The following is a 15,909-nucleotide window of genomic DNA, read 5'->3' as shown; positions in this document are numbered from 1 at the left end:
GTGCTTAGATTCAGTTGTTACTGCTCCCCCGTTGCACATTTCATGTAGATGGTTTCACCAAGTTAGTTGATTGTGTATTGTGGAGAAAGTCAAACAGATGGACAATAACACCAGACAACGCCTCCGTAAGGTTGCAGATGGACACATGATAGAGGTTGTGAAGGTGTTGTGGCAAGAGATCTTTTATGTTATATCACTTCAGTGGCCGACTTACGACAAAGAAGAAGATGCCTAGTGAGTTTGGCATAGTTTGTAGCTTCAGCATCCTTGACACCATATTAAAGCCTGATGGCGCGATTCACCTATTGTGGTAGGTACTATTTGGAGGTGCATGGTATCCAAGGTTGATATGGAAAGAGTCGATAAAGATGTGGCAAAATATCTCAATGACTTTCAGTTTGGTGTCAGGGTATTAGGTGGTGCAAATGCCAATTTTCACAATGCCAACAAGATGTTGATCAAGTGAAATGGAGGTGGTTTTTTGGCTATGTTCAGTGTATAGACAAGTCAACACTGTTCTGCAAAGTGAGGGTAGGATGCCCATCTATTTTTTTGTGGTTTCAATTTATTTATGGTTAGGCAGCGAGGTTATACCTTACGGATGGACATTATGTAAGTCACTGGAGTGCAGCAAGTTGACTTGAAGGGGACTCTCCTTTTTGCTCTTGTGTTACACATTCTTATTAATTAAATTAAATACAATTGCAAGTTTTTTCTTCATACTTGGTATCTTGATGATGGGATTATCATAGGGGGATTCAGATGATGAGTCTAAAACACTTGGCACCATTTGGAAGTTGTCCCTATTACTAGACATGGAATTGAATATTTGTAGGACTGAGATCTTTTGACCTTCGTGTGATGATAATAAGCATCGTTGGGGTTGTTCCTTCGCACATTGGGAGGCCAATGTTGGGGGTGAAGCTGCTCGAGGGGATGTTAGTCAGGATAGAGATTTTATCGAGGGGTTGGCCATGAAGAGAGTTGTAAGGGTTGTTGAGTTAAAACATCTTCTTCCAAAATTAAGGGATCCTAGTGAGCTTCTTCTACTTTGATCGTGCATAAGTATTATTGAAATATTTTTAGGCCTAAGGGCATGTCAGCCAATGCACATGGAGGAGACAACTATTTTGTTTGATAAAGAGTTACAAATGATGGTGGAAGACATTAGGGTTGGTAGAGTTCCTTTCTTTGGGAACCTTCAATGGAGGATCCTTCTTTACCTATTATAGTTGGGGGTTGGGCTTATACTCAACATCATTGGTTTCCTCTTGCATTTTTGTGGCTTCTAGGGCCCACTCATGCGTTTCACAAGATCACATATTGAGAGACAGTGGTATAGACACCAGTTTTGATAATATTTTGGATGGCCTTCATTTTACAATTTTAGATTTTGATTTTAGCATTTTTATTAGCTAAGGATATTGTCTCTCTCGAAACCCAACATGTTTTGGTGCGTGACATAATATAAAAGTCACAAAAATTTATATCTTCTTACTTATAATTTTAATAAAAATTTCATATAAAATACTATCATTTATAATTAACACACATTAGCGTAATAGAAAGAAAAAAAAAAAGGGTTTGCTAGCATGTATAATGAGTTGATGGGTTGATTTCGTTCTCTATTTAAATTCTGAATTATTAGGTGCTCGATTTGTTTCCACATTGAAACAATTTTGAAACGAATAAATAGCAAGAAACTAGGAACTCTAGAGTTATAAAATCACGATAATATTATGTTAGGACATGAGGAAAAAGAGAGAAATGTGTATCAATGCATACACCAAAGTAATTTTCTCTAAAAATCCCGTTTTCGAAAGTGGCCAATTTATTTTTGTTTGTGATTAAAAAACTCTTATACCAAAATGGGTTTGTGTCTTTTTATCGTAAAAAAAGAATTATGTCTTGTTTACAATAAACTAGATAAAACATGTGTTTTTTGATTGAGAAGTAAAAGTAAGTGTGGGGTCCAAAACTTTACTTAAACCATAGAGGAAGGCGAAGTAGATATATATTTTTTGTTTTAAATAAAGTGGTAAGTCACTGAAATTACACTCACACACAACTGTGAAGTTGTAGATTTGAACTCGAGTCACGACGTCCGACCTTGTAATTTCAGCATTTGTCAGTTGAGCTAGAACTTTTAGATAGAGATTTTAATAGATAAACAAAACAAACGAAATGACAAAGTAATTATTAAAATTCACACGTACAAGTAGAGGGGGTCGGTAAAGTAGATATTTGGATAAATAGTTATTATGATTCTTGAATATGTAACTAGTAGTCACAATAATTTTCAATATATCAAAATTTTAAAATAATTTTTGACTGGGCACTGCACTTCGTTAGCAAAATAGTCTTTAACCTTAAAATAGTTTTTTAATGCCGACGTTAGCTCTTTTCATATGTGAATTGATATGACACTAAATAAGCACTTATTAACATGACAATATTAATAAAATATATTTTTTAAATAACTAACATAATATACAATAAAAAAAATATTTTAAAATTTTGATAGTTTAGGGACTATTATGCTGCTCATTCACATTCAAAGAACAAAATTACTTATCGAGATATTTTAAGAAGAAATGATATTTGCAGGATTATTTTATGACAAATTTTTTTTTTTCATATTCACATTATATTCTTATTTTATCTCTCTATATTATATTGGACCAATAAGAAGATAACAAATAAAAATTGTCATCAAAATTGTGATAGATAGTTGTATCACTGCTCATAAATAAATAAGGGTATGCTATAAAATAATGATCGGAGCGCTAAAAAAAAAAAACCCAAATAAAAGCTGTTTTTTCCTTCCTTCTTCCTCCTTTCTTTGTCCTCCTCTCCTCGGTTTATGTTTTTTCTTTATCCTATTAAATTCTAAAACTCTCTATCTACTTTTTCTTTCTTCCGTTACTTTTCCTCAGAAAACCCAAAACGGAAGAAAAAACTCTATACCCCACTCACGCAAAGGAACACGTTGAGAGCGTGAAAAAGTACACAGTACGAGAAGATTGAATAAATATTCTACTCATATCAATATCAATCAAACAAACACTTGATGGGTTTGGCAGAGCAGCAACGTGAGCACAACAACAATGTCATGAAATGGTGGTTGCTGGTGTTATTATTATTGGGGTTTTGGAGCTTAGTTGTTAAAGCTCAACACAAAAATGCATATGCTACTATGATGTATGTGGGTACACCAAGGGACTATGAGTTCTACATAGCAATAAGAGTTCTGTTTAAATCTCTTGCTCTTCTTAATGTTCAAGCCGATCTTGTTGTCATTGCTTCTGTTGATGTTCCTCTTCGTTGGATTCGAGCTCTGTAAGTCCATTTTCTCATTCATTGCACTTCATTTTCCCCCATTATTTTACACTTGTTTTGGGTTTATTACAACTTCTGGTAACATGAAAGAAAAAAATGAATGTTATTATAGTTTTGAATAAGACCAATTTTTGGTCTTTTTGATTGTCTACGATGCTTATGGATTTGGGGGCATGGATGAGGAGGATGACCACCGTCGTTGTCCGGTTACGATGGTATCTTATGTAAGATACTCGTAAAATCTTGTTCTGGGTCCACACGCGCTTCCAAGTATACTTTTTTAGGTTAAAAGTCTCATTATTTTTTACTTTTTTGTCTGAATCGGATTATTTTTACTAGTATATAGTGTAATTGAATTTCAATTTATTAAATTTTAATATATCATCAATTAATTTTATAAGAAATAAAACTACCATTAAAATAGAGACTATTTTTACAAACTACAATATTACAAATAACTTAAACTTGTAGAGACTAAACTTAATAATTTTATAAAGAATAAAAACATATTTAACCTAATAATAAATGACATAATTTCCTCCCTTTTAGATGAAAATTAAAATAAAATATTGATCAAGAAAAATATCAAAAATAAAATAAAATGATGTTTTCCCTTTTTAAATGTATATATGGTTACTTTCCTTTTTTAAGTCACAACTAGCTGCGAAAAGTTGTCACATGCGTTGTGAGTTTGTGAGTGGCGGTGGTGTTGTAAACGCTCTGGAGTTGCGCGTATAGTCCAACACTTTTCCAACCGTCCTTCTTCTGTACATACCATTGGTTTTTCTGCTTCCTTCGTCTCTTGTCTTTATTGTTGTTTTCTCTTTCTTTAAGATAAAATTTATCTTTAAAATATTTTAAGACTAAAACTGGTATGTTTCTTATGATTACGGGACTGATTTAATTTTCTAAATATTGTTCAGTGATAATGATATGAATCAATTCAAAATCAGGTTTGGTAAGATGATGTAGAAGGTAAATAATAAGTATTGCTAGCTGTCCATATTTCCTCTTGGAAAAATTATTTGTTAACTATGGATTAGAGATTGATCGTTAATTATCTAAATTTTTGTCCTACGCATAATTTAATTTATAAAAAAGGATCTACACATACACATCTCGTCAAAAAGGAATACACTTGTCATGTTTAAACGAAACTTTAATAATAGTGTTGAGCTAAGGGTTTGACTAAAGGTGGCCGACTTATTGTATGAAATATCTTCTTGACAAAGTGATTATCAAACAGTGTGTTTCGTTGATGTGTGAGTATATGACGATGCAAGTGTATGTGGATGAAAAAGCTTCCAATAATAAGAGAGCATCCTGTGTGCATAGAACTCAACTTGAGGGAAAGATAGTTGGTGTCTCTGGTTAAAGGAGTAAAAGATTTAATGAAAATGTGAGAGAATTATGATGTCCAAAGCACGTCAGTGATTGTTTTTAGCTCAATGTGATGAACCTCTTGAGTTTTAGGCTCCCTGCCCGACTCGTTAAGCACGATTAACATTTTTAGGATTATCTGCATATCTACAGATAATAAATTAATTAAATTCGAATAGCAAAAATTGAACTCAATGTTTCTTTATTATACTTATCAACACCTCTTTCATATTTTGATGCAAATTAAAACTATACGTTCATAATTAGGATATATGAACTTAAATTTGTTCTGCTCTGTCAAATTAAAAAAAAAATATTCATGTTTTCAAGAAAATAATCTTCAATAATATAATTCTCAACTACAGCGTATCCTTGCCAATAATGTACGTACTATTTATTGAAGCTTCTTTATGTGTAGTTGTGACAGGAGTATTGAAATTGATAGGAAGGATTTAGATTGTGCAATGTGGTGGTCCATACAGCCATACCATTATACGATAGAGAACAAAATTTGTAGGGGAAGTGGAGACCCACATGTGAAATTAAGAACATCCTTTTGATTTCTGGCTAGGGATGGAAGTAGGTCGGCATGTAACCTGTCAATTTTTTTTTTTAGATTTGATCTAATCCTTTTGAAAGTATAATCTAACTTGTTTCGTAAATGTAACTCATATGATAAAAAGTTACAGAGACATTTGAATCATGGGTCTAAATTTGAACATGCAATGTCCCTCTTTTCTTCACTTAGTGTGCGTGAGTTTTACTATCAGGCTCTTTGAATTGTATTTTTTTTTTATTTTTTAGTCTAATAAAATGTAAACTATATCGAAGTAAGTTAAAGGATTAATATGTCAAAGAGAGAAAAAAAATGCATAATGTAACCTTTAAAGTTTGTGACTACATAGATTTATATGCTAAAGTCTTTGAATACCGACATCTAGTATTTCACTTGTTTAATTTTCAAGTCAATATACACCACTCATCAGAGCAATTGATCACTAAAGTTTAATTTCTTTTCATGCTCTTCTTTTTCCCAAAGACTAATTAGATAAAGTGAATACATATACATCAGGGTTTGGCGTTATATGAAATAAAAGGACATTGTTTGGTCCACCAAATTACCAAGATAACCAATTTGATGGAGTATTGGAGTACTTTTTTTATGTATTGCACAAGTTCAGTTACGTGCATGCACGTATTAATTATTTTAGTTGATAATTGAGTTGGAAAATTTACCTTAGTGTTTTTTTTTTTGTGTGGATTGTTCAGTGAAAAAGAAGATGGTGTGAAAGTAGTGAGAGTGGAAAATATGGATAATCCTTACAAGCATCAAGATAATTTTGACAAGAGATTTAAATTATCATTGAACAAACTCTATGCTTGGAGCTTATTGGATTATGACAGGGTAGTGATGTTGGATGCTGACAACCTCTTCTTACAAAATACAGACGAGTTGTTTCAATGTGGACAGTTTTGTGCTGTCTTTATCAATCCTTGCGTTTTCCATACAGGTCTTTTCGTATTGCAGGTATATTTGTCCAAAATAGTCCTATAAAATTAAATTGGCACGAAAGTGCAGGTGCAGCATAACACCAAAAGTAACATGTTTTTTACTGCCTTTAAATTCTTTCATTTTCATGTTTTATTGACAATTGTAATGCATAATGGTCTCTTTGCTAGGAAGCAGTATCGAATAAAGGAATTCAAATTTAAGAGGACCATGATCACAGTTTTAATGTTTATATAATATATTTTGTATGTTGCATAATGAAACAACGGTTTGGCACAGTAGTTTGTTGGTTTTTTGAGCCTTTTGCTATGTAAAATACAAAATAGATTCAAAATTCAAATTATACAACTCTAAATCTTAAATTTCATCTCTCGAATCTCATTAGTGTAGTTAGCAGCAAACATGTATCCACATCTTCCGCTACACATCACACTCGTGCATCAGACTTTTTATATCTAATATCTTCATGCAAAAATTGCTTCGTAGTTAGCCATTCACGGACATAGTGTAATTGATAGTGTAACTATAAAAAATAGATTATAAAACCCGAGGGGGACCATAACACCTGCCTGTCCCTCTTCTCCCTCCGCCCCTAAATGAAAGGGAAGGCATAGAAGAGGAGGGGAAGGGAGCGAAGCTAAATCTCTCCCAAGTCAATCGTAGCTCCCCTTCACAAGTAGGGATATTTGAAAAGGAGAGGATATTTATTCAAAATTTATATTCAAATATCATTTTTTTAATGTGGCCTATAATAGTTTAAATGGAAAACTAATGGCTAATTTTCAAATGGGTCGTGGAATTTGCATTTTATGCGTTCCACTTGTTAGAATCTCACATTGGATGAGATAATGAATGAGTTAGACTCGATTCAAAATATAAGATGGTGTCCGAGTCTGTTATTGATTTTGTTTTTAGACCACTCGGAACACATTCCAAATGTCTAGTCTTTAGCATGAAGGAAGGAGGTGTTGAGAGAGAAACTAGTTGATAACCCAACGTAATTAGGACTTTTTGACTCCTTGTCAAATCCCCACCCCGGTATTTCCCCATAGCTTTGTCGTTTTGAGCCAACTATGAGACTAATCGTTGGTCCAAAGGTGTGTATTGTGGACGATCCCTTACTCACAAGCTCAAATGTTTTGCTAAGTGCCAACTGAGTCACATCTATTGGGTAACCAAAAACTGTACAAAAGTTGCAGGAAATTTTATATGAAAAAGATACAAATTTACTTGAAAGTAATCATCTTAGTTGATCTATATTACATGGGTTCTAATTATATGATACTTGCAGCCGTCAATGGTGGTGTTCAAGGACATGGTTCATGAATTACAGAATGGGAGAGAAAATCCAGATGGTGCAGACCAGGGTTTCATAGCTAGCTACTTCCCAGATTTGCTTGATAAAACATTGTTTCATCCACCTCCAAATGGCACCAAACTTGATGGAACATATAGACTTCCTTTAGGCTATCAAATGGATGCTTCGTACTACTGTAAGTTAAAAGGAAAAAAATGTACCTTTTTTAGCTTTTTGAAACTGCACTTTCTTATTTGCTTAGTTAGTGCAATCTGAATTCATGCTAACACATTGATCCTGACTTCCAGATCTTAAACTTCGCTGGAGCATACCATGCGGACCAAATAGTGTGATTACGTTCCCGGGGGCACCATGGTTGAAGCCATGGTATTGGTGGGCGTGGCCTGTCCTGCCATTAGGCCTCCAGTGGCATGAAAAGCGTCTTCAAACTTTAGGGTAAGTTCCAAAATAAGCGTATTGACTTATTGTGTCAATGAATTGTGCTTCATTTTAATGAAAAGTCACAAAGTTAGTTATTTCGTTCTGGTTAAGTATGTTTTTGGTCTCTGCATAATACTCAAGTTTGGTTCCACTAAACTTTTTTCTCACAAGTTTAGTCCACTTATTCCATGTTTTAATTTAAGAATTGGTTCTTAAAATTTGTTTTCAGCTGATTGGAAATGCATAAATTTAGGCGAGCGTGTGCCACGTGATGCCACATCAATTTAAAAGTTCATGTAGCATATATAGACCTTGTATTTTTGTCTGTTCAATCAATAGAAATCATAAAACAAGTGGTGAGGTCGATTCTTGAACCCTGGAATAAGTGAGACACCAAACGTAGGATAAAAATTTAATAGAACTAAACTTGAATGTAAGGTACTTTGTAAGAATTAAAAACATATTTAACCTTTTCATTTTTAACATATTGGATGTTAAAAACAATGGATTTCTTAAACAGACTAGTGAGATCTCAGAGTATTATGTTCATATTCTTTATGGTACCATTTTCCCCACAAATATGCAAGTTATAGTAAGAATTGGTTCATTCTTTTTGTCAGGTATGGTACAGATATGGCTGTGATACTTATTCAATCAGCAATATATCTTGGAATAATAGCACTGACTCGTTTGGCAAGGCCAAGCCTCTCAAAATTATGCTACCGCCGCTCTGATAAGAGCATCACATTGGTACAAAACATCCTCAAACTAGTAGCTCTATGGAGTATCCTTGCTGCATATATAACACCCTTCTTCGTCATTCCTCCGACAATTCACCCAATGCTAGGCTGGCCTTTGTATTTCCTCGGCTCTTTGTCTCTATGTTTGGTTGCAATCAACGCTTTTCTTCTTCCAGTGTTACCGGTTCTGATGCCGTGGTTTGGTATTATTGGAGTTTTAATTGTCATGGCGTTTCCTTGGTATCCGGATGGGGTAGTAAGAGCTTTATGTGTGTTTGGTTATGCATTTTGTGCCGCGCCGTTTTTGTGGACATCTATTACAAGGATAATGGCTGGACTTCAGGTTTCCTTAGAAAGGGAAGGTTTTATGCCTAGATTAGGTGACTCTTCACCACCTTCTTGGTTCAACAAATTATATTGAGGTGTCTAATTGGGCAATATTTGCAGGAAAAAAGTCAGGCAAGGTTATTGAAAATTGAAAGGGGAATACCCTACAAAAGTTTATGTTAGAATTATTCACTGATTTTTGGAGTGGGAGGGACACTTGCACTCATCAGTAGGAGGAAGTTAAGAAGCTATTGGTGTATATATAAGATTGTTTTGCCGTTGATTAGATAGGTGTATGATATGCCTGATTTGTTCATGTATTAAACTTTGTAAGCCTATTAGACAGTTACATAGGATCAAAGAAATAGACATCATTAAACCTTTAAACAACTCTTAACTCTTTTTAATAGACGAACTTATTTGATTTAATTCAAAAAAGCATGAATATCATCTGCAAAATCTTTTCACCACTTGATAAAACTAACCTCAAACTTTCAATGGAATTTCAAGATATCTATACACTTCAAGAATAACTATCCAGCTAAAAATGGTGGGAGATTTTCAAGGACACCCTTGTCATTCCAGAGGCATATGCCCAATCCAAAGCACCTTTGATTCTCTAAATGTTATGTCTACGTTGCACTTTAACACTCCATGCCCCGGTTTTAACCATCTATTGCCGAGCCCCTTCCTTCTACAAGCTCGCTCACAAGCACGAGTAATTCTTGCACCATGCCACCATGGTGACCGATATGTGTTGGCCTTTCTATCACATCCAATATTGTTTCTACCTCCATATCATCGTCTATTTGTCTGGCTTTCTTTACGTCAGTGTTGTCTACAATGGATTCTTTCAGAAGGTCATATGCAGAATGCACAGTATATTTGCCATCGTGGCTATTGTTCCAAATCAACTTCTCATTTGTATGTTCCAACATCAGCAACATGCGCATTGATCTATCAAATACCGGAGCGTATTGGTGATAAAATTGTGGCTCTACTCCTCTGCCTCACGTTCAACAAGGTCATAAACTGTAAGATTTTCATGGCGTATAAGTTAGGTTTATCCCTCGACCAAGGGTAGTCCTAAACTTTAATGCTCCTACCCTTCCCAACTTCTCATGTGCAAAACTTAGGTAATGACCAAACCACCCTTCGACAAAATCCTCTCTTGAGAAATAAATATGTTAGATTTGAAGACGCGGTAAGTACAGCATCATGATCGGTTTGATTCTGTAACATTGTTAAATCTAAGCCATATAGACATAGATGAAAGGCACTTTTGGCATTTTAAAGCAAGTTCTCAAAAGTCAAAAGGCACCTTATAAGTTTCCATACGTCCCCGATATTCTTTATATAGTTCACACTTCCCTTTCGTTCACTTTTGTTTGCTCTACAAACACAGCTTCATTTTCAAAGCTCAACTGTCATAATGCCTGACATGACATCATTCTTCAATTATATTTATGCTTTCTCTTCAAACCCTTAGTTTTTTTTTTTTTTTTGACAAATTCTTTGCTGAAGACTAGAACAAGTTCCTATTTGAAAGACATGAAAAAAAATGGAGAATTTTCTCCTATTTTAATGTCAAAGTCAGTCTCCTAAAAAAAAGGCATAATGCAGAACGACACATACTACTTATAAATTACAAAAAGTATCTTGAAACCCACCTTTATGTCATCCTGTGTTTTACCTTTACACCAGCGCCCCACCCTCTACGCAATACACGCCCTCTCTCCCATTCCCTCCCCGTTGTGGTAATTCACTTAAAACATATTTTTAACAACGATCCAACTCATATCATGTACAAACAGTTTTGCTTGGTCATCAAATGGTTCTTTTCAGACTTGCATATAGCTCATCATGTTTCACAACAGAAATCTAATTCAAGGACCTCGAGATTAAATGAGAATTTATTTCAAATTACCATAAAGTAAATTTTGTTTGCAATTAGCAGTTCGTCGTACTATCATTGGTATCATAAAATGTGAAAAGACGAATCCTTGGATCATATACAATCTTGAAGGAGGCTATAAAAAGTGTGAGATCCTGTAACCTTATAGTAAGCAGGAAAAGAACAATTGTAACCAATAAAACTATATTATTCTGACAAGTGAAAAATAAATATTCCTGAGAATCTGCAAAGCAGCAGCTGCCACATAATAAAGAGGGAGGAAACAATTTCACATTATACAACAATTTGGCTGAGAACCGTCAAGCATTTCTGGAGATCTGCAGAAGAAAATGTTCATATCAGCTGATGTCACGCATAATATGTAGGTTGACAATTACAAGATAAAAACTATGAAAAGATATAGCAACTAAGTTATCAGAAGAGCACAAAGGTATAAATCAACAATGGATGCTGCCGGGTGCCTAGGATCACAGGCTAAGGCCTAGTAGCTTCAATATAAAACCATATATTTTCAGGATATTCTGATACCAGTTAGATCACATAATTCCACCAGTGTTCTATTTGATACGCAAAGTAACTATCCCTCTCAATAAAAATAAATAAATAAACAAGAATTATTTTTATATATCATAAGTTGCCAATATATTTAAGCGAGTATGGAGTATCAGGCATCAACCAAAAACATGAACTGAAATATTAAGCAACTCTACAGTCAACTTATACAACCTATTAGTCAAATTCCATGACAAATCACTCAGTGAATATTTATCCATGACAAATCCCTCATTGAGTATTTAGGAAGCTGAAACTATATAAATGCATGTTCATGCATGAATATGTGATTATGAAATGAGCAAAAAGACAATAAAGATAACAGCAATAATTACATACTGTGATAAAATCAAGAAGGAACTTACAACTGGCCAAGGCTGGCTAAATCGAAATCGGGAGCAAGCTCTTGAACAATATCATTTGGAGGTTGTCCACATTCTTGCATTTTCTGCATGAGCTCAACAATCTTGTTGAAGTTTCCAGAATCTTTTTCATATACTTCATTAAGGTTCCGTATAAGTTCATATTGGTGTGAATACCGGTCATATTCTTCTTTGCTTAAGTTGGCTTTATGCTCTTCCAACCACTTAGGATACCTTTCCCCTATTTCCTTCATTGGTTCAGCAAGTATCTCCTTGGACAGAAGTTGTTGCATCATGGTCTCCACAATAGATTCCATGTCCTAAAAAATGATAGACATTATCATCACTAATTCTAACAAAGAAAATCATACATTATTCATTAATTAATACATCAAACAGCAGCTGCTTTTGTTATTGGACGTCTAGGCCATCCTGAAAACTACAAAACTTAAGTAATCAGTATATCCAATACCGAGTAACTCATCAACTTGAGTTCTGAAGCAACACTGTGATCTAAGATATTTGTTGAAGCAGCGAGTGAAATATTCAAATTCTAAGGCAGGAACTACGTGTAAGGCATTAGGTAGAGGACTAAAGCCAGGGCCGTATCTGAGGCAGGGCGAAGAGGGAGACCGCCCTAGGCCCCAAAAAATAAGTAGAAAATTTGGGCCCTAATTTTTTTTAGGGGTCTATTAGGCCCTAAAAAAATTGCTTAGTTTTTTGTATCAAGTTTGATGTTTATATATATTTATTAGTTAGGACCCAAATTATAGGTTCGCCCTAGGCCACCAAAATCTCAGAAAAGGCCCTGACTAAAGCATTAGTCACAATTGAAAACAGTACTTGAGAATCACGGTAACAAAAACTAGTTTCGTTCACAGTGCAAGTAGTATCTTAGTTAAGTAAAATCTCCATCCAATTGACACATAAGAACCCAAGGTGTTGCATACAGTAAAACCACTGCATTTGGTTACAATGAACAGTAAACATTAGCACATGTACCTCTCTAAACTGTAGGTGTGTCAGCCAGGTTTCAGACAGCGATACTTCTCCAACACTTGTTGGACACATGTCAAACACTTCTTAACAGTTTCCAATTAAAAATGAAATTTTTGGTTCAGACACATATTATACACGCCCAAGCCAACACCTGCTCTTAACTAGACACTTCTTTGGCACTCCTAACCTACTACATCTTCTACTTTTTGAGACAAGTAGCAAAATTATGTATGTTTTCATTTGGTTATTGCTCAGTGTCATGGGATTAACTGGTTGTCATAAAAGACATGGGATTGCGTTATAAACGATACCTCCTAGTCTCTTTTTTTGTTCATGGTCATTATCATAACTTTTTTTTTAAAAAATAATAATGATTGGGGAGGGGAACTTTTTTTATTAATTAAAATGGTAACAATGATCATTTTACCACCATCCGGAATTTGAACATTGTACATTGAGGTTACAAAAAAATAAGCTTTAACCATTGAGCTAGCGCCTCAAGTGTATCATTGCCATAAGTTTATTCTTAGAAGATTAATACAAAATCTTAATTCTCATTTAGATTTATGTCGCGTTAATTATATACTATATGCATAAAGGAAATATGTATGTGGTGTCTATCTCTGTATCGTGTCTGATTTTCGTACCGGGGACATGTTACAAAGATAGACGCAATGAATGTCCAAAATATAGTATACCGGGACACCACTTACATATTTCTTTTATGCAAATTCCAAAGCACATTAACTATGATTATACCAAATGCAGCAAATCGCTGATATAGATTTCTAAAGCCATCTAATTTTTCTTTTAAACTAAACAATAACAGGCAAAAAGCATGAAAGCAATATATTTCTATATCCTAGAGTATTCAAATTACATATCGAGCACATTAAGATCATAACGAATTAGAATTAATACCTGAGAGCCAGCAAGCTCTTCAAACTGTTTAACCCAATCTTCCATCATCCCATCTTTACCTAAATCATCAACACCAGCACCGGCACCGGGTGGGTTAATGAATTCAAGGCCTTTAACAGCCTCTTTAGTTTGCTCCCTGAGCTTGTTGAGAGCTTCGGAGACATGAGCATCCTTGGAAACCTTCTGTTTCCCCTTTTTCTTGCTTTTCAAATCAGGTAAACCTAATCCCAATCCTTGAACCCCTGAGGGTAAAGAAGGTGACTCCTTTTTGTTCCCAGTTTGTTCACCGGTTCTGATAAATAAATAAACAAACAACGTATGAGATTGAGTTAAAGAAGAAATGAAAATAATGAATATATAGTGAGTGAAAGAGGGACCTTGGAAGGGAAGAATTTAGGTTGAGGGTCTGAAAATCATCCAAAGCACCTGAAAAAAGAGTTAGAGATAAGAGAGAGAGAGAGAGAGAGAGAGAGAGAGAGAGAGAGAGAGAGAGATAGAGCGGTTAGGAGAGAGAGTGAGCGTGTATTACTGTCGAGAAGTTGGTCGAGGTCGTCGGAGTGGTCGGTCATGGTTGTCTTGTCTGTCTGTCACCGCCAAACTACTAGTTGTTGTAATCGTCAAAAACTACAACAACCAATGCTGCCTCCCGATAGATACAATTCTCTTTTCATCCACTTCCAATTATCACCATTCCCAAACCCTTTTTTTAATTTATTTATTGTCATTTTTATAATATAGTATTTATAAAATGGATACATTTTGTGGTCTTTATTAAAATAATGTATTTATTTTATTTTTTAATGAATTGGAAAATAAAAGGTAATAAGAAAAAGAAACTAAGTTTGCGGACGAATGACGCCTATAAAATCAGCCATCAATGAGAGATTGAGTTTCGAATGATATTTATTTCAAATTTTCAAGGTATCGTTGAAGAAAGCTCTAATCCTCGTCTTCACAGGTCAACCAACATATTTATTTTCCTTTCTAAGAATATGTTGAAGAGAGATGTTCCAACCTCTGTGCGAAGATGATGAATTTTTTGGTGAAGAAATCTTAAGGATGGGGTTGACGAAATCAACTATTAGATTGAAATCTGATTCGAACATTTATGTGCAAATAGCATGAGGTTCAACACATAAGGAAGTAGAAATTTCAATAAAGCCAGAGAATCTGAATAGTTGATCACCATTGTTGTTGCGAAAGATGTCAACAAATCACGATTTTCCAAAATTATTGCAGGATTTGCCATCATATTAACTTTCATGGTGTCTTGAGGAGGAGGAGTTCAAGTCACCTCACATAGTTTTTTAATGGTAGGAGTGACCTGCTGGAAAAAGGCAAGTTGTATATTTTACAATCGTGTTCAATCATATTCAAAACTACATTTGGGTTCTTTTAAGTTTTTATAATATTTTAGGATTTACCCTTAATTTTTTTCTCTCCATAAATTGATCATTTATGTTGGGTTGCTTCTTTTAAATAACATTATATTATATATGCACAATTAACCTTTAAATTGTGATCTTCATGTCGTGTCTTCTTTTATGTTGATTTTACTTATTTAAATGTATATAATATTATGTTAGGAAAGACTTGTACAAATATGTACACACACAAAAAAGTAAACATTAAAACAATAAATATTTGTCATTAGAAAAATTGTGTTTTTTTGCATGGAAGGAATTCAAAAGTGATAAAGAAATTAAACTCCTAATCATACAATTAAGAAACTTAATTATCTTACCACTTGAGACAACTCATTATTTACACGTTGGTGTCTAGTCGATGAGTTGAACTAAATAAAACAACTCATTATTTAATTTATTTATTGTCATCAATAATAACTAATGTTCCATTGTTATAAATTATTTTTAATAATTAGTAATGCATAAGAAAGAAATATAATTTTACCAAAGAACATTTAAGTAAGATAAAAAAAAAACTTTCAATTTAATAAGATGTTATGAGTTCGAATTCAATTATATGTTAAATACTTTAAAGAGAGTTTTATTAATTATGATGATCCCATCCGACTCGAATTTAATCTTTATGGTCGCGAATTCCTATTTCATACAAAAGAAATATATATTTACTTCGGTCCCATCCTAATTTAATTTTTAAAATAC

At 34.1% G+C, this 15,909-nt stretch overlaps 2 protein-coding genes across 2 annotated transcripts; one reads left to right on the top strand and one right to left on the bottom strand.

Annotated features, from left to right (window-relative positions):
* The first annotated feature begins 2,783 nt into the window (after positions 1–2,783).
* On the top strand, positions 2,784–9,424 carry LOC11407436 (putative glucuronosyltransferase PGSIP8). Its single transcript, XM_003608665.4, has 5 exons — positions 2,784–3,339; positions 5,989–6,247; positions 7,521–7,722; positions 7,835–7,982; positions 8,588–9,424. The coding sequence occupies exons 1-5, from the start codon at positions 3,071–3,073 to the stop codon at positions 9,126–9,128; spliced, it is 1,419 nt and encodes a 472-aa protein (XP_003608713.1). The 5' UTR covers positions 2,784–3,070; the 3' UTR covers positions 9,129–9,424.
* Positions 9,425–10,972: 1,548 nt separating this feature from the next.
* Positions 10,973–14,487, bottom strand: LOC11410991 (peroxisome biogenesis protein 19-2). Its single transcript, XM_003608663.4, has 5 exons — positions 14,313–14,487; positions 14,161–14,209; positions 13,784–14,075; positions 11,867–12,183; positions 10,973–11,266 (listed from the first exon to the last, which is right to left on the bottom strand). Exons 1-5 carry the CDS (start codon positions 14,350–14,352, stop codon positions 11,218–11,220), a joined length of 747 nt encoding a protein of 248 aa, XP_003608711.1. The 5' UTR covers positions 14,353–14,487; the 3' UTR covers positions 10,973–11,217.
* Between the last annotated feature and the right edge of the window lie 1,422 nt (positions 14,488–15,909).

This window comes from Medicago truncatula, chromosome 4 (genome assembly GCF_003473485.1).
Source record: "Medicago truncatula cultivar Jemalong A17 chromosome 4, MtrunA17r5.0-ANR, whole genome shotgun sequence".
In the NCBI taxonomy this organism is placed as follows: Eukaryota; Viridiplantae; Streptophyta; class Magnoliopsida; order Fabales; family Fabaceae; genus Medicago; species Medicago truncatula.
Note: the sequence above shows the minus strand (reverse complement) of the source record. Positions and strands in the feature narration are given on the sequence as shown.